The sequence below is a fragment of the Neopelma chrysocephalum genome, unplaced genomic scaffold (assembly GCF_003984885.1).
Source record: "Neopelma chrysocephalum unplaced genomic scaffold, ASM398488v2 Primary Assembly neopelma1_73b, whole genome shotgun sequence".
NCBI classification, from domain to species: Eukaryota; Metazoa; Chordata; class Aves; order Passeriformes; family Pipridae; genus Neopelma; species Neopelma chrysocephalum.
Genome location: NW_020897734.1, coordinates 734,429 through 753,071, shown reverse-complemented (window position 1 = coordinate 753,071; position 18,643 = coordinate 734,429). Strand labels below are relative to the sequence as shown.

At 36.7% G+C, this 18,643-nt stretch overlaps 1 protein-coding gene across 4 annotated transcripts in view; it reads right to left on the bottom strand.

Moving 5' to 3' along the window:
* The window catches only part of THOC2 (THO complex 2), a 61,284-nt gene that overhangs the window by 1,087 nt on the left and 41,554 nt on the right, over positions 1 to 18,643 (bottom strand). For 2 of the 4 annotated variants that reach the window (XM_027687113.1, XM_027687115.1), the window contains 16 exons: positions 18,036 to 18,311; positions 17,483 to 17,624; positions 14,891 to 15,048; positions 14,153 to 14,281; positions 13,538 to 13,669; positions 13,268 to 13,452; positions 12,338 to 12,522; positions 11,935 to 12,037; positions 11,110 to 11,546; positions 10,210 to 10,268; positions 8,676 to 8,711; positions 4,359 to 4,496; positions 3,957 to 4,026; positions 3,722 to 3,879; positions 3,010 to 3,086; positions 2,859 to 2,906 (listed from right to left, as the gene is read on the bottom strand). In XM_027687113.1, coding sequence (XP_027542914.1) covers positions 2,879 to 2,906; positions 3,010 to 3,086; positions 3,722 to 3,879; positions 3,957 to 4,026; positions 4,359 to 4,496; positions 8,676 to 8,711; positions 10,210 to 10,268; positions 11,110 to 11,546; positions 11,935 to 12,037; positions 12,338 to 12,522; positions 13,268 to 13,452; positions 13,538 to 13,669; positions 14,153 to 14,281; positions 14,891 to 15,048; positions 17,483 to 17,624; positions 18,036 to 18,311 — 2,313 coding nt within the window. In that variant the 3' untranslated portion in view covers positions 2,859 to 2,878. Of the gene's footprint in view, positions 1 to 2,858; positions 2,907 to 3,009; positions 3,087 to 3,721; positions 3,880 to 3,956; positions 4,027 to 4,358; positions 4,497 to 8,675; positions 8,712 to 9,385; positions 10,269 to 11,109; positions 11,547 to 11,934; positions 12,038 to 12,337; positions 12,523 to 13,267; positions 13,453 to 13,537; positions 13,670 to 14,152; positions 14,282 to 14,890; positions 15,049 to 17,482; positions 17,625 to 18,035; positions 18,312 to 18,643 lie in introns of those variants that run through there. The other 2 variants (XR_003534855.1, XR_003534856.1) reach the window with 2 other exon arrangements.

The following is an 18,643-nucleotide window of genomic DNA, read 5'->3' as shown; positions in this document are numbered from 1 at the left end:
GTGAAGGTATAAACTCTTTTAGAAGTATGATCCCCTCACAATGTTACTATCTCTAAATTAGGCAAGAAATAAATGCAGTCAATCAGATATTGTACATTAGGAAGAATGTTAAAGATTTAACAAACAGGAGCACAGGACCAGATTCCACAACTGTGCTGCTACACAAAGCACTTTTTCGTACTTCACTGTGCACACAATGTGGTGCTGTCAGTATTCCAGGCCAGATGCTCCAGTTCACACAGCTGGATGGGAATTCTACTGTGCAGCTGACATTTACCTGAGCACTTGTTACTTACAGTCATCAAAACACAGTTGTGCTTTTCCAGCTGATGACAATCCTCACTTTATACTGAATTGCTAGTCAAAACTTCTCATTTTATTATTAAAGAAGCTGCAAGTGCTCTGTAGTTAACTTCATCTACCAAGACTGTCTTTTTTCTTTTTTTCCAAAGTAACATTTAAAGAAATGGGGAAAAAACTGAGATCCATCCACAGTGATCAGATGATACTGGCTATGAAGGACAAAGAGTCAAAAAAATTCCATTAAATTCTTTCCAGAAAGCTCATAGTTTTCAGTTTGGAAACTATTCACAGAAGTATCTTTATCATTTTAAGATGATAAAAAAATTAGTACTAAGAAGCAATAATCTGAACTCCCACCCTTTCTACTACCAACACCTTTCAAAGAGCACACGGTATCAGCACGTGCTTTGTTACCCAAAACCCCTCATGTGCCCTCACCTTCAGTGGGTGAAGGAGCCACAACACCAAATAGAACAGGAAACCCTTTTTGCAATAAGCCCCCCTTTGCTCTTTGAGGCCACAATCCATGAGTGGAGACTTTTCCCAGAAGACGTTTCCAGACGATTGAGATTTCAGAATTCAAATGTTGTTTCTAGTTTGTTTTTTGGACCCTCATCAAAACATCCTAAGTCTATGTAAGCAAACCTGCAATCCTTAGGCCTCTTGGACAAGGATTTCCAACAGCAAAGCACTTACACCTTTCAGATTTGGTCTCTGTTAAACAGAGGCAAACAGAAGAACTGGGGACTATGTCACAATCTTTCCCTGACAACCACCACAAGGAGCAATGTTCATTTCAGAGTCCACAGCCAATAAATCTCACCACTAAATTCTGCCTTAACTATTCTCAAATCTGATATCCATGTAATAGAATTTCAAAACCAACGAGGTTGGAAGGGATCTCTGAAGACTGTCCAGCCCAACATCCTTGCTCAGAAGGCAGAATGAACTAGAGTAGTTGCTCAGGGCTGTGGCCTGCCAAGTTGGGTTTGGAGCACCCCAAGGACGGCAGCTCCCCTTACCTCTCTGGGCAAACTGCGAGTTTCTCACCATGCTCACAATATCCCCACCTTTCAATGGGACTCACAGCAAATCCTGTCTGTAAGTGGTAGCAACACTTTTCAGACCAGCCAAGACAGTCATGAAAACAATAATTTTCAGCCATCTCAACTCTCCTTCAAAATCTGAGACAAAGAACTTGTGTATTCAAAAATGTTAACTTCCCTCTCTAACAGTATTGGTTTGTCTGATCCAAAGGAAAACTGTCTGTCTAATATGTTTTTCAATATCACTCTATGAAAGCAAATAACCTCAAACCGTGAAAAATGTGTGGCTGAATAAAAAATTGTTTCTACTTCATTTCTTGACTGCTCATAGAGGCTACAAAGTTTTAATAGAAACAATTCATCAATTCTAAATAGAGAACAAACACAAGAATTATAAAGCACTTGGGCAATTTGTGAAAATCACGAGAGGAAGAAGTCATTCTTTGATATTTGTTGAATACTATCAGTCATTTTCATGCTTACCCAACATAATCACACTTTTTAAAATGTAAAATCGTCCACTGCTTTATGTAGAAAGATTAATAGCAGTCTGTGACTGAAGTTGCATAGGTCAAGTGAACTAATTTTAAGTTCCCTGGGGCACTGTCCTTCCCAAACAACTGAAAACAAAATATTTTGAAATTCTTAAAATGGCTCAATGCAAAGAGGAGAAAAAATCCCACCCTCCCACCTGTAAAACAAAATATAAGGGTCCACATATATGCATAGGTCTGAAAAAACCCAAACCCTAAAACATTCAGGGTACCATCAACTTCAAAGAACAACTGACTTTTCCAAAAGATCCAGTCTGAATATGGGTTAATCAAAATACCCTGAAGTTTCTTTTCTTTCTTTAAATAGTCAGTGCTTCTACACCAAAGTTTTCCTTTATCTTCTTCGTCCTCAAATCTGATCAGATAAAAGATTAGGCAGAGATACTGAACTGACTTACTACACTATGTAGCAATTTGGTTTAAAAGCTGGTGCTTTTGTTAAGTAAGAAGAGGATACAAAACTTGAGTTTACAACATATTAGGCAAGACACTCATTAACAGGTAGATTATGAAGACTGATGACTCTCAGGATCACATGGATTCATCTTTTTTTTTTCTTGGAAAAAGGAACAAAGATGCAACTCCACCAAACACTTCTGACCTGACACAGCACATCCCCCTGCCTTTTTTTTCCCCCCCAAAAAAAGCATAGAGCATCTATATAATTAATCTCTGTGCTGATGATGGGGAATTTTTTCCCCTAGGGTACAAATTAAAAAAAACCCCAAAACTCCACCTACAAAAACCAACCCAAAACCACACACACCCAAAAAAACCACCCCAAAACCAAAACGCAACCAGCCCCAAAAAAATCCCCACAAAACAACAAAAAAAACCCAAAACCCCAAGCAGCCCCCTTGGTGATTTCAGGCTGTTTTGTCTGTATATCCCTTACCAGTCAACAGGACCCATAGGAGACACCAAACCAAACAAAGTAAATAATAAAAATTTTTACCTTGACTGAAAGAATCTTCATTATCTATGCTTGTCTGAAGACTTATGAGTAGACTCAATGTTAAGGAAAAAAATATATATATTTTGCTACATATAATAAAAGGAAGCTCATTTTCAGTAATTTTCTGAAATACTACTGTGTAAAAGGATATTGTTTCTTTTCTTCTTTCCCTCCGGCACTGTCCCGTTTATCTTTCTTCTCTGTTTTTTCTTTATCATGTCTTGATTCCTTTAAAAATACACATATGGGAAACAGCTTATTATGGTACACATTGTACAATCTGATTAGAACTGTAATATTTAACATTACAACTGGACACAGCTTAAAAAAAAAACAAACAGACAAAATGACAGTACTCAGCTTCTGTGACTTCTGACATTATTTTAACTTCCTCTTCCAGTTCTCTGATGACCACTGGCACCAGAGCTAAAACTGGCAACTACTGTTTGGTGGTTTATAAACACAACTAAAACATACCTACCTGTTTTCACCAAAAAAAGGCTGTGCTGACACATGCATGTGAAAATCTGACTTACAGACTGGTTATATGTAAGTTAAGCCTGCTTTTATCTATTTGCTCTCTACAGCAGTCTGCGAATATTCTGAAGGCTAAGTTCTGAATTTTCCTGGTTACTGCCAAAATTAACTAGTCCTCCATTTGTCCTGCAAGGAGTGAGTGGTGAAATATTTAAAGCCATAAGATATCAGAAGTTGCAGAAGCGTTTTCCTATACATTCACAGTGTATCTTTTTAATTTGGGCCATAAAGCACCAATAAAATTTAGGGGAGAAAAAAAAATCAGCCTGTTCTATCAACAACAACAAAAACAAAAACAACAACAAAATTAAAACAGCTTATTTTACCTTTTTGCTACCAGAGGAACTCTTCTCCATCTTTTCTGCCTTGATTGAATCGCCTTTCTCTTTTCCTGAAGATTTTGATTTGTTTTTCTCCTTCTCTTTTTCATTTAAGCGAGGGGAATCAGAAGGACTTTCACTTTTGCTGTGTTTTGAAGAACCAGCTAAAAACAGAACAGAAAGTTGTAAGCCACAGCAAGTAAAAGCTTAATAAACACACACAAAAAAGTTAAATACATACTTGTGCCATTTTCCTCTTTGCGTCGTTTAGTTGAATCCTGCGGTACCTCTCGGTCACTGTTTGAATGATCCTGGCACCAAATACAATTATGCAGATGTTAGACTAAAACATACTCCTGAAGTAGCACCTGCTTATAGTGTCATTTTGTTGAATATGTAAAATGTAACTGAGTTGTTACATCTCGCGTAAAGTTTCTCCAGGTCGGTTTTGAGGGGGAGAAGTTTTGAATGGGTTACTGTAAACCGACCTTTGAAAGAGTAACAGAACAAAAACCCAGCTCTGGTATGAGTCACTTCTACTCAGATGGGTTGTACAGCCAATTATTACTGCAAGGACTTGGAACAGAAGGCTTCCCAAGCATATACCAGCTGTCTAAACTAGTTCATTAAAAATGTCACCAACCCTTTTCCGATCTTTCCTGTCCTTCTCATCTTTCTTCTCTCTCTCTCTGGATCTCTCCCTTGACTTGTCCATATCTTTCTTCTCCACTTCTCTCTCCTTACTCTTGGACAGTGTTGGAGTGGTGTGGTTTATGTAGTGCTGTTAAATTAAGGCAACATCACCAAATATTAATATGTACTGCTAGATGTGTAAATAAAAAGTCTTACTCTAACATATTAGATCTAGCTCAAAGACCAAAATTAAACATAAATATTTTAGCAGCAAAACAAAAAGTGATTGAAGACACATTCAAACTTGTCATCTATAATTTAACCTACAGCTTATTGATTCAACACTGGAAATTCAAGAATATTTTCTCTTAACTGAAACACTTATATTTAAATACACACAATGCTGTTCACCAGCACTGTTGGATGCACGAACACAAATCAGACAGCAGGGCTACAGAAACAGGATATGCACATTATTGGACTGAGTTAACACTTGCAATCTTGCCTGAAATGAATGAATGGAATCAGCTGCTTAAACAAGCTATTATTAATTTTTAAGGAATAACCTTTATCAACCAAGTATTTAAACCAATACTTTGAATAATGTGTCTTTTCATCTAACTCCTAAACTTCAAATGATAAAACCAGCTGAACACAGATAGGAATTGTCTTTTCCTCTAATGTGTTCTAGATTTATTCCACAATCTCTTCTAACCAATTCTGATAAGCTCTGTAAAACATGCTAGTTTCATAAAGTTGAGTATTTTGAATATAAACTGGGGTCACAGGGGAGGAGAATAGAAAATAAGTCACAGTAATGTCAAATGTAACACTTGATGAAGTTTAAATGCTACTGTATATATATACATATACATATATGTATGTATACTTACATATATATACATAGAAGGTAGCACATGTTATATAAGTAATATATTACAGTAACTAAATCTGTCTTTTTAAATACAGTTTTAAGTTAGATCTTATTAAGAAATATTAAGAGCACATTTTAAGTAAGTCTATCAAATACCAAGGGAAGTTGGTTTTAAGTTATAGCAGCACACAGATTTAAATCAGTATAACTTTAATCTTTCTCCAGTTCCATAAGCTAACGACTTAATTTGGGGAAAAAAATATCTTATTAAAATGCTCTCTGTATTTATTTTTTGAGACACTTTACCTAAAAGGACCCCAACGAAATAGGTAAGTGAAAGATTACTTTAGAACAATCTAGAAATCACTTGAACCAAACCAGTTAGAGCTTCAAGTAACTTTATTCTTTTAATTAAATTAATTCTGTCCTTCTCCAGTTTCAGTAAATATTTAACTTACCAAAACCTGATGTTACTGGTCCTATGTTAAAAGTCACACTGACAATGTTAGGTCTGTTTTCCTTTATTGCTTAATTGGAATTTTATTTTCCTCTTACAGAGACTGAACCTTCAATACTTCTTTCACTGGATGTCTTTTTGTTCTTTTCCCTCACTCCTCCTCTTTTCTTATTCCATTTCCTACAATGCCATTCCACAAGTAAATTTATCCTTGCTCCCTTCTTTGCTGACAGTGACATGCAAACACGTTTTCTCTAAGCAGCTCCATTCAGTTGTCTCCCAGAGATGATTTCCATGTGAGAAAACAAACACGTAGCTCTGCTTTCTCCTATTCCATTTCTTATGTTCTCATGGCTGTTCACGACAGGTTCCACTGCTCTTCTAACCATTCCAATGCAGAGTTTTGGAAAACTACATCCATCTTCCCCAGCTTTACAAGAAAAGCTTTATCAACTTGCTTCTAGATGTGCTGCCAACTGAAACCACATCAAATTTTGGGCACTGCTGTACATTGTGTAACTTGGGCAAATGACAAAGAAGAATAAACACAAACCTAACTCAAGTCTGGCATCATTTATTTTATAACCTGCAATGTAAACCAACATTTCCATGGTCTGCCTCTGGAAAATGAGCCAAGTAAGGAAAAAAAGCAAGCCTATAAGCAGACAACAGCACTAGACTTCTAAACTTTCAGTGGAAGCTGAACTCATATCTTACAGGCTTCTGAATATCCCATCCCTTCCCCAAACAAGTACATGGCAGTAAAGAGGAGAGTTTTGTCTTACACCATGTACAGGGAACATTGTCATGAAGTGCTTTAAGTCTGCTAGAATGGCACTGAAGAATGAAGATTAGTTCATTAAGTAGAAAGATTAGAAAAGAGCATTTAGGGGAGGAAGGAAAGGTTTGGACACCCCCACTCCCCAAGCACTAAAAGAATAAATCCATTAAAAAGTCACACAAATGCAATACACTTCCAGCTAAGTCCACACAGAGTTATTTCTAAAATGTAACTTTTCAAATTAAGAAAAATAAAGCTGTTTGTTAATCATTTAATTACAAATAGCTCCACTGTCTGCTTGATTACATCAATGTGCTAACAAGCAGAATACATATTTTTAATTAAAAATTTGGCTTAACTAATGAAAATGTGAGCAAAATTTCAATTAGCCAGTTGAATAAATAAGGGAGGGAAAAGTGAGATTATATAGACTCCTCCATACCACACTACAGATAGAGGTGTGCTCAACACAAATATTGTAATCTTTTAATTAAAAAAATTAAATATACAAGATACCATGATGATGATGATTTATAAAAGTATCTGGATTCAATCTATAGACACTAATTTCATCAACTGTAAGACTAAAAGGGCATTTCCTATATACACTCTCTCTATAAGCAGGTATAGTCAGCACTGAAAAGATTTAATTAAAAATCCATCAGCAAGTGCCCATTACAGACTCACAGCTATTTTGAATGAAAACATACAAAGTGTTCTCAGCACTGTTTACACAAAAAGAGCTACAATTAAAACAACAGTGTAAACACAGAATAGGAAATGGTAACCCATTAAGCATTTTTAAATTAAGTGAATATAAGTAATCCTAGATATACCCATACATTATCCAGGAAGTCCAAATGGCTGGCATTTTCCAAGTGATAAATATTTGCACTGTTAAGTTACACACTGGTACTGACTGTGCAATCAAAGAACTTTATAGCAACTTCAGAAGACCAGATCCATTTCCCATCAGTCACATACCCTGAATGTATTGGCACATTGGCAGTGGTTGTGACTATTACTGTGCAACAGTTATTATGTGCTTGAGTTCTAAAAAAGCAACAGAACAGTCAGAGAATCTGTCTAAAATACAATATTCCAAGGGCTTGTCAGGCCACACCTGGAACACTGCGTTCAGTTTTGCTCTTTGCTGTACAAAAAAGACGTGGACAGGTTGGAGATGGTCCAGGGAAGGGCCACAAAGATGATCCAAGGCCCAGGAAGCCTGGCATATGAGGAAAGGCAGAGAGAATGTGTTTGCTTAGGAGAGAAGAGAAGGTTTGGGGGTCATCTTATCACCATGTCCCAGTATTTAAAAGGTAGCTACAAACAGGATGGAGACATGGAAGACAAGGGGTAACGGGTACAAATTACTACCGGGAAGATTCCAATTGGACACAAAAGGAAAATGTTTCACAGGAAAAAACAATCAACCATTGGAATAACTTCCTCAGGGAAGTGATGGATTCCCCAACACTGGACACTAAGAGCTGGCTGGACAGGGTGCTGGGCCATCTTGCCTATACCATGTTTTTGCCAAGAAAGGCTGGACCAGCTGATTCCTGAGGTCCCTTCCAGCCTGGGATTCTGATTCTATGAACTCCTGAGAGCATTCCTTAGTATTCCTTCTCCTAAGATAGTGAATCTGAAGAGCATTTACAGGAAGCAAATGCACAAAGATGACAATTTAGGAGGTTGTCTATGATGGTTTAGAAAGAGTACTAAAGCACAAAAACATGAATACAACTGTATGGGGAAAGAGGAGCGATATTTCAGAGATATGCCTCAAATATTCTTTGTTTTAAGCTGTTGTTTTCTAAGTTGTGTATATTCAAATTCCCCAAACTACTATAATAAGTATTTTAGCTATTTACTAGCTTTTCAACCAAATTAATGACTTAACCATAAGGATACTTCTATATCTTTACAAGTTTCAGAGGGGAACAGAAAAGATACTGACCCATAAAATCTCTTCAAAATATTGACAGAATGGTAAATTCAAGGGATTTTTGTTATGTTGCTTCTACATAACCAACCCTTTCTCCTATATAGAGGTTTTTTATAGTAGGACAAAAAAATCCCTGTTAGTTTACTAACACTTTAAAGAATGGAATTTGAATTTTCTGATGGAGTTTGCCACAAGAGCAAAAGTTAACTTCTCTCTGCAACAAAACATGAAAATAAACTTTGGTGCTTTCTAAAAGATTCAAACCTTTGCTGAAGAGTCCTTGAGTTCGTTGAGGTTGTCCTGTAGAAAATGAACGGAGATGACACGTGAGCTGGAATAGTTTTCAGAAACCAGAGGGACTTTGGGAAGCACGGCCGTACCCTTGAAACAAAAAACAGCTACTCCTTCTGGAATAAATCTTATGTTAATACTGTACTCTGAATAAAACTAGGAACTGATATACTTATTAAAAAGAAAGAAGGAAAAAAAAAAAGACAGTCATATCTATTCTCTAGACTCTTATTAAATAAACTACAAAATGTGTCTATATCTAATTCTTCCTAAAACAGTGAAAAAACACTCTCTGTCTAGACAAAATATAAAGAAAAGGTAGTCCTAACTCTGAATATAGCTGAACCAGAGGTGAAACAGGCTTAAAATACTTTTAAACCTGTATCTTCTCCACTTTCAATTAAATGTGGTAGAAGTCACTCTAGAATGACTTTTACGAAAAACTGGATCATTATGAGTAGTTATCACTGTCACCTGTTTCCTCAAAACTAGTAAAAGCTATTTGAGTTTTCCAAAATTAAGCTAAATCTTTCAAGTAAATCTTACACAGAAAAAGATGTACTCTTTGAAAAAAAACAGAAAAAAAAAAAAAAGAAGAGGTTGTTCTAGAGTTGGTAAGATGGTGAAGTTTAAAGACCCACATAATCCATCACAGTGCTCTTGATGAAGTATTAGTAACTTACAGTTTTAAATGTTCAACGTACTGCAAATTCAAAGATTCCATGAACATAGATGGTTTAGAAATAATATAAATATGGAGCAAGGAATGGCTACCCTGAGTCTTCAAGTAGGCTACGCCCATGGTTTTGTGCTGCGCTTGAATGCTTGGGGTTTCTCTTTGCTGGGTAGGAGGCTTGGTTGCCACATCTGGTTTTATCGTAACGCAGGGCTCAACATGGTGGGAACCCATTGGAAATAAACAAACCTCGAAGGGAAGGTACAACAGAAGCTGCATGCGCACTGAATATACACAACTACAGGAGAACTGATCACCAAGGAGACTTTAAAATGGAACTCCTTTCCAGACTCCTCCTTAGAAGGCACATATCGGTATGATGCTCATCAAGAAGCCTGATGAATTCAGAGGTATCGCACATCCCGTATCATCCAGGAATCTTCAGTGCTACAGATTCTTCAATAGAAGTGCAGAAAAATATGCTCCACTCTGTTGCAAAGACTCATTTGCTTGTAGCTACCATTGCACTCCAAAAAAACTGACTGCTTAAAGCAATGAGGCACTTCTGTGTAAAAATTCTCTTGCAATTTCCAAACACTATTTTACAAAATTTGTGCTAGGTCCTTGAAGTATTATTTTGGTTAATTAAAAAATATTTTTATAGAAAAAAAGACAGTCCGCCAATAAAGAAAAGGAATGCATTTTCTAATGCAACAAAAAACCTCCAGTGGTTCCAGTGTATACTTGGCACAAAACTTGAAGGAAGTCGAATACTGGCATCCCAAACTCGTGAGCCTAACATGGGTGCTGCCTTCCTCAGGCTATACTAACCTTTACTGTTGAGGAATGTGATGGAGAAGAATGTGTATCAACTTTGCGGCGTTTTTGTTCTGAGGAAAGAACAGAACAATGGCATTATTCAAACAGTTAAAAGAGGAGAATCCAATAATAACACTTTCTAAAGTGCCAACACAATTTAAGTTAGAATTCATTTTGTACCACCAAATTTTTTTTCCTTAAGCTATCTAGAGTTACTAGCATGCCTTGACCCTCTTTATGAACAAACTGCTGCAAAATTATGCTCACTTCAAACTTCCACTTTATACAAGTCAGTATCCGAATTTCAGAGTTGCTTTGAAGACCCTGAAAAGGTGAACCCAACGAAAAGCACTACAACCCTCCCTTATGTGGTTTGCCTTAAGCAGCACAAGTATAAAACTCAACATCAACCTCAGATCATAAAAGTTTAAAATATCAGCATTAAGGATTTGCTAACCCTTAATATAAGAAGCAACTAATAAAGCTTCCTGTGTCCTTTTTAAGGACACAGACCTACATCTTCCACTCTCTCTCTTTTCTTCCAACACAAAGGTTGTGATGAAACTCTCAGAGTACACTACTGAGGTTTTTGCACTACATTTTTGCAAAACTTGAAAGGTCGAAGTTTTACAAATATATTTTACTAAAAGACTGTTTAGACTTATAGTAGAAAAAAAATGACAGGCTTTGTGAAAACAAGCATTCACAGAAGACACGTGAAGTTCACACATTCATAGTTTGCATTTTGGAGATATCCTGACCACCTATTTTAGATACTATATTGAAATGCCAATGCCAAAATCCCAGATATTATGTAGGGATTTTTTTTCATCTTCTCTAGCATTTTTTGACATTCAGTGATTTTCCAGTGACATTCTGTTTTTCTAGGCAAGAACAGATATCCAAACTTACCCCTTTCAGATTCTGATGTTTCTGATCGGGGAACAGGTGACTTCAAGGACCCAGCTACTGGCACCTTTTCTCCTCCTTTAGCATTTTCCTTGGATTTCATTTCCTTCGCTAGATCTCTTTCTCTGGATGGCTCCTTTTCTCTCTCCTTCTCTGCAGTTGACTTTGACTCAATGATGGTAACAACCGTCTTGGATTTTTCTTCTTTTGAAGCTTTTTCTTCTTTCTTGACTTTTTCCTTCTCTTTGTCAGATTTCGGCGTTTTCTCCTTGATCTCTCTTGCTTTCTCCTCTTTGTTTGCCCGTTCTTCCTTCGGTTTATCTTTCCCATCCTTCCCAAGTGCCTTCATCTCCGGAGTGGCAGCTGGAGTCTTGTCTTTTTTTTCTTTATCTTTTTCCTTCCCGCTTTTTTCTTTATCATCTTTCTCTTTAATAATTTTGCTGCATCGAAAATAAAAAGGCCAATTAGCATGCATGCAAAGCACACCTCCAGTTTTATCACGAAAGTTTTACTTCTAAGGTTTGACAGCATTTCCTAAAGCAGACACTGCAAGATTTCAGATTTGCTGTTTCTTTATCAGAACAGCATCAAGCAAATGTTCTCATTTGTTTTATCTTTGTTTAGTTAAAATGGAATGCATTTAACAACAATGTCTGATTAGGACAGCTGTGTATTTTGAAAGAAATAATCTCATTTATTAAACTGTAAAGAAATGTAAACAATCTATTCAGAACCCGAAAGTAAAAATAAAAGACAGGTAATTTTCAAGCATAGTTCTGTGGCTTGGAAGGAAGAAAATTGAGAATGAGTAAGAATAGTTTTTCTCACCTATTAGATGCACTATTTCCATTGCTTGTTGTCACTTTTGGTGTAGCGTTGACAGTTTTATTAATAACTTTCACCACACCCTGAGACTTCTCCTTCAGTTTATCTGTTTAAAAAAAAGAGAACTCTATTTTAACAAGCTAATACACATCCTATTGGTTAAAATAAAACAAGTAGCTAAGCATATTCATGTATGGTCATGTGTAGGTAGCAGCTAAAATAGGCAACTAGATTAAGAACACCCCCTCCCAAAATCAAGTAAAAATAAAGAATGTACACTGTCCCTATTTAGCATCACATTTATATTTTTTCTTTTCAGTTTAATGAGCCAAATTTTGAGACAAGCCCGTAATGTCAGAAGAACTCTACTAAGAAATAAACATATAATAATCATAGGTGTGTTTACCAGTCTCCTCAGTAGTGCCCTCTTCCAGTCTAACTGTATTTATTGTGAGAGACGTTGGCATCCCAGCACCACCTGGCCCATTTTGTACTGTTGCAGGTACAGCATTCCTGGCAGGTGGGTCTTTGTGGTGAAATTCATTTTCAGGTATCATGAAAGGCTTCCTACTTTTCAACTGTCCAGAATAGCTGCAAGTCGCACAGATTGTTAAATATGCACAAACATAAAGCAAAACATGGGTTGAATCTTAAATGAGGATCTAATCTAACAGTTCATCTGTTATTTATTTCACAGTTTTTCCTAACTGATACGCAGTTTCTTCCCCCTTTATTGATGAGCTCAAAAGAAAAAGAAAAACAAACAAACCCACTAGACATAGAAGCAGCCCTACCTCCACACCCTCTTCATCACCACCACACACACACACACACACACACACACACACACACACCCCCCTGTCAAACACACAGAACTGCTGACAAAACTTAAACTGTTTGGGCAACCTGAACTGCCCCTCAGGCACACAAGGATGACTCCACATTCACCACAGAAAGATGGAACATGTAACTAAGCATTTTAGAATCATATAAACTTTCAAAATCTAAGCAGTCTTGCAGAAATAGCCCTCGGCTTTCTTCGTTTTACTATCCCTCCTATCTCCTTGCTCCTACACTATTTCTCTAAAATACAGCTCTGCCCCTGTGAGTGGAAATCTGTACTATTTAAAGTGTTTTACTAGAGTCTTGTAAAGGAAATTAGTGATCATCCAGCACAAAATGAATGTTTTCATTCACACTGCCAGCACCGAGACGCAGGATAGCGAATCTTCTGTGATAAGGTAAAAATCAAATGTTAGGACTGTAACAGTTCCGAGTCTTTAGATGCCTTTCACGATCCACTTTTAACCACTTTCTTAAAGTAAGTTGTTGTTACCCCATAGCCAATGCATATAGATCAGGTCTCTTCTCTTTCTCTTCCTGACATATCTTGTGTACTCTTCTTTCCAAGGCTTGACCCAGGTTCAGCACTTTTGGATACCATGGAAGGATTTTGGTCAGCACAATCAGGATGTTTCTGATATGTGTATATTCACCCGTTTCCAGGCAGTGCACAGAAGCCTAAAACACAAATGAAATTTAATGAAGTAGGGAGTTTTTTTATTAAAGCTTCCAAAAACCTCAGGTTTTTGGCATCTCTATTTACCTTAGTTAATTTATAGTGCCATTTGTGTACCACGTGTCTAAAATTCTCATAATCCAATTGATCAGCCTTATTTCCACCATCAAATCCAGTTGCCCGTAATATAGTCAGGAAGCCTGGATAGTTGCCACATTCCTACATATGCATCAAAGAAAAGAAAAAAATTGTTTTTCAGGAAACAAAACTGGTAATTCTAAATTCTAAAATCTAAAGAATAAGACATAATCACAGTTTACAAGACTGACACGCATTTTTTTTCTAAAAGCTTGTTTATATCAAAATTTTAGTTGTGGGTGAGAGAACAGATTATTCATAATTCAACTAGTTTTTTTTTGCAAGGAGTATTAGGAGAGTTTCCATATGTTCCCTAAATTATCTTCAAGACAAGCTATAAGAAAAATCAGAAATAGAAGGGTTTTTTAGCCAATATATTTTTAACACTATCCAAAATTACTTCTATCAAAACTACACAAATTACAGAAATTTAATTCTACAATTACACCAGCAGTAAAAACCAATCACACTGTTTTTAAATCTAACTAAGTTTCACTAAATCCATTTTTAGTGGGCTGAATTACCCAAGTGGCCATTACATATTCCAAGCAGAAGCTCACATACCTTTTCATATATGACTCTGTCACTGTGCCATCTAGTCACAGTTTCCAGCATACAGCATAAAAACCTGCCGTACCTACTGGCTTCATTTTCAGTGCAACTTGCAACTGTATATATAATATCAGAGAAAACCTGTGAAGAGAGCAAGAAAAAGTTACTATGACTTTACTGAACAATAAAAACTATAAGAATCACAAATTTCTCTCATCTAAATCACCATCAAGCTGGTTTCTAAATACAACAGAAATTGCTTATAAAATATTTTGTTTAGTTTTCAAGCCTTTGTTACCTAACTGTTGGTCCTTTGCACTTGGCCCAGAATCTAAGCACTGTGTACAGCTGCTGCTGACACAGAGTTTTCAACAGTTCAAGTGTCTTCACTGAAAACTGTTTTGTTTTCCTCTAAGAGGAGGCCATGGAAATGTAGAGTACTTCAAAGGTTGCAAAACCTGAAAGCAACTCCTATGACTGCTAATGACTTTGCTCTGAAACTCTAGTGTCATTAGGGTAAAACACAAACACAAACCCCTGAAGCTTTAAGAAAACTTGGTTTGTGAGATCTGAAGTACAAAAGTAAACTTCTGATTGTTACAGATTCTGAAATTAAACTTCAGTAATTATTTGTTTACCTCTTTTGGGAGGCAGTGGAGACACTACTTTGGCATGCTCACACACACACAGTTGCAGCTACATGTACACACATAGCTAGATGTACACACACACACAGTTGTAGCTACTTACACGGTCATAGCAGAGAAGTGTGGAGAAGTTGGGTGTTTTCTGCTGATGCACCAGTTCAACAAAGTGAGCACAGTAAACTGCATCAATTGCCGAAAAAATGCACCGGGGAAATATGCACAACTGCAAAAATTTGGTGATAGTCTCATTTTTGGTAGATTCTTCCAAAACAAAGAAGTTGAGAGGGGAAAAAAGGAAAAATAAAGTAAATGAATGGGTTAACATTCAACTACTCTCTTCCCAAGAAGTTCAGTTATCACACATCCATACTCTGGTTTTTGTACATTTGGCCGCTTGGTATTCCAGACATATCTTTGGTACTCATCAGAAAAAGTCAGAATAAGTGTAACTGTTTGAGGATGGGGGAAGGATAGCAGGGTGGATGCAGTAAATGTTGATTTCTTATTGGGAAAATTCTTCTACTACACAATGCAGGAAAAAACAGGTTCTGGAAAAGTTTCAGTAAACTTCTCCACCTGCTCCAATTGTGCACATTAACAAAAGGAACACCACTTGCTATTTCCCTACAACACTTGCTTTCACCTTTCTAGATAGGGCTGACTTTCAGCTCTGTTTCCTTAGAAACTGAAGAACTTGCTGTCTATATAGAATCCATTAAGAATCATTTTTCCAATCAATCAATTAAAGAAATTTAAAGAGGAACAGTCTTCAGTAAACCACCACCCCAATACACACATTTTGTGAAAGTTTCATTCTAGCGCTGAGTAAGAGTGCACTGTATGCTTGAGTTACCTGTTTCCATTTGACCGACCACTAGTTGGTAAACTCAACAGCCAAACACATTCCCAAACTGGTCCTCAAATGGCAAAGAGGAGTATAAAAACAAACTAGGAGGGATGTGCAGCACAAAAGGAAGGTCGGAAGAAAAACATACGGATGAAAGCACGGAACTGAAAACTGCAAGTGATGCCTTCAGAGGAAGAACAGCCATGATCCTCATGAAGGCAACGGGTGGTTTTGCCAGGTCACAAGTCACTAATAACCAGGATTTACTTGCTTTGATTTTGTGATGCTCATGGAATAAAACTTGTTCAAGAAAGGACTGTCAGCTTTTACTAACTAAAAACTTCATGTTAAGTTTGTTTAATTTTAGTATCTACTCCTCAAAGGTTGTAACAAACCTTTGGCACTTTAACAAAAATATATGAAGAGAACCACAGTTCACAGAACAATCAAGTGTGTGTTACTTCAAAAGTTGTACAAATAAAGCAAGTAAGCAGCCAGTCAGAACAGCTAGTTTCCAACTGTTGAAGGTACCTGTCTACTTATTCTGCCAAAAATTAACCTATTCTTAATGATACAAACACTCTATCAAAACTTTCTACACAAGAAGCCAGTCTTTAAAAAATTAATTAAATATTAATAATTTTTAAAGGTAATAATCAAAACCCACTACTACAGTGGATGTGCTGTTCAATTTCCTCATATGGCACAATTACAGATTATTTATTTCAGTGGGGAAACTGCTGAAATAGTAAGTTTGTCTCTGGATACAATACTGGGAAACTTCTTGCAGCTGAAGCCTGAGCACTCAAGAGCCAACAATAAGCTATTCCCAGTATCCCACAAATGCTTGTACTATGAAGAGTTTGTGTTTATATACAGATCATATCTACACAATTTTCTACATGCTTTCGGGTGCTTCCTTAAGTAGATAAATTTACCACGTAAGCTCTAGACCAAGCTTTAGTCAGGCAGTAATTTTTCAACCAGTAATTTCACGAAGCTCATTCGCTGTCCACACCAGTACATTAAACATTTATAGGGAATAACTTCTCTTGATTTAATTGTCAGTGTTTCTTCATTAAATCAGTTGGGTGGATCTTACACGAGTCGGACAATAAAACTCTTTTCCACTGGGTTACGCTAGGCTTCTCAGGACAGACGAACTACTACTTCCAGTTACAAACTCAAAGTTCATCCAGAGAAGAAAACTGACCAGAGAAAAACATTTCAGATTAACCATATCAAGCAGAGTTCACAATCAACATGAAACATTACAGAGGCTTTGTAGGAGAAAAAACTTGGTTCTGCCTCCTGCATATCTGCCATAAGAAACACGTGCATGCTGGTTCACTGTGTGGTGCTGTTATGCTGCCACAATACTTATCTTGTCATTGGAACATGGTTTATGCTGCTGCCCAAACACTGGCATATTGCTCCTAATCACAGGATTCAAAATAAGTTAACTCACACCACTTATTGAGACTCTACATGCCTATTTCTTGTAAAGTAGCCATTACCCTAACTCAGCAGCATTCTAACTGCAGTTAGCAAGTACAAGCCAGCTTGCAATTACAACCTTCCACTGAATTGGTCAATCTCTTATTGCCTAAATCAGTGCAATATTTAAAAGGTCTTGACATTGCAAGAAATAAACAAAACACCTCTCTGAAAACCTCAGCATTTGCACAGACATATTACGTTCTAGCAAAAAATTTACCTTGCTAAATGGACCTCCACACATAAAGAGATCAAATTTTCAAATAACCTTTAAGGCTATTAGTGCAAGCAAATTCTGGGGACAGTGATAACTACAAAAACATCCACAGCATTTCCCCTGGACACACTTACTTGCCAGAAGCCAGTTATCTTTCTCTAGTTTCAGTCTCTGTAGAACTCTCTGCACGTGCTCCAACTGCTTCTTCTCCTCTTCAAGGAGCTTGTCCTGCAGAGCTGTGCAACGTTCCTTTTCTTTTTTCTTTTTATTTGGAGGCTACAAAATGTCAACATAACTCATTTACTGTTATACTAACATTTGCTATAGACAGAGCAATAAGTTCCCAGTAACACTAAAGAATATTTGAAAACCTTCCCATTTCACTCAATAGTGTTCTGCTCTAGTAATCAACTGATTTTATGAATACTGGCTGACTAAAGATAAAAGCAAACAGATAAACCACAGATGCAGGTGTCAAGAACTGCTTTCTGAAACAGATTTTCTAGTAGTTTTCACTAAGTGGAGTCATTGGTACTTTTAACATGGGAATTATAAAGAAATACATATTATGTTAATGTGACAAATCAGAATGGATGACAAAAGGTGACAAAACCTCCCAGATCTAAACAACTTCAATATAATACTTCACGAAAAAAAAGTGTGGACCACAAAATTGTATCAACATACCATTTCCTGATTGTCATCTATGGCTTTCATCTGGACTTTAAGTTTATTGACTTCTCTGTCATAGCTGCTATGTGGGACGGCAAGGTCATACATTGTCAAAGACCAGAATGTGGCATAAAACTGAGGGCTGATGTCATCCCAAACTTTGGGGAGGTGCAGAGAAATCACAGCTTCATGAACAGGAGCCATCACCAGCTCACACGATGTAATATATTTGTGAACTTTGTGCTGCTGTTTATTTCCCTTCTCTGCTTTTTTTAGTTCATCATACTTTGACTGTGGATTAGAAAATATGAAAAATAAACTGTAATCTACATACACAAACAAAATTTAAACTTTAGCAATATAATTTAACTTTTCTCAGAAATCTTTCTATATAACATTTACACACACACAATGTCATTTATGTACATAAAGCACTGAAGAACATCACACAGAACTTTAAGTATTCATCTGTCTTTGCTGATGCTGCTACCTGTTGTTATAGTAACAAATTACACTACACCAAGTGAAATCTGCTCTCCATATTTAGCATTTTAGATGAAGGAGCAAATTTATTTCTGACACTTTCTGAGCTACCACACCATTTGGCAGTTCCAACACTTTCC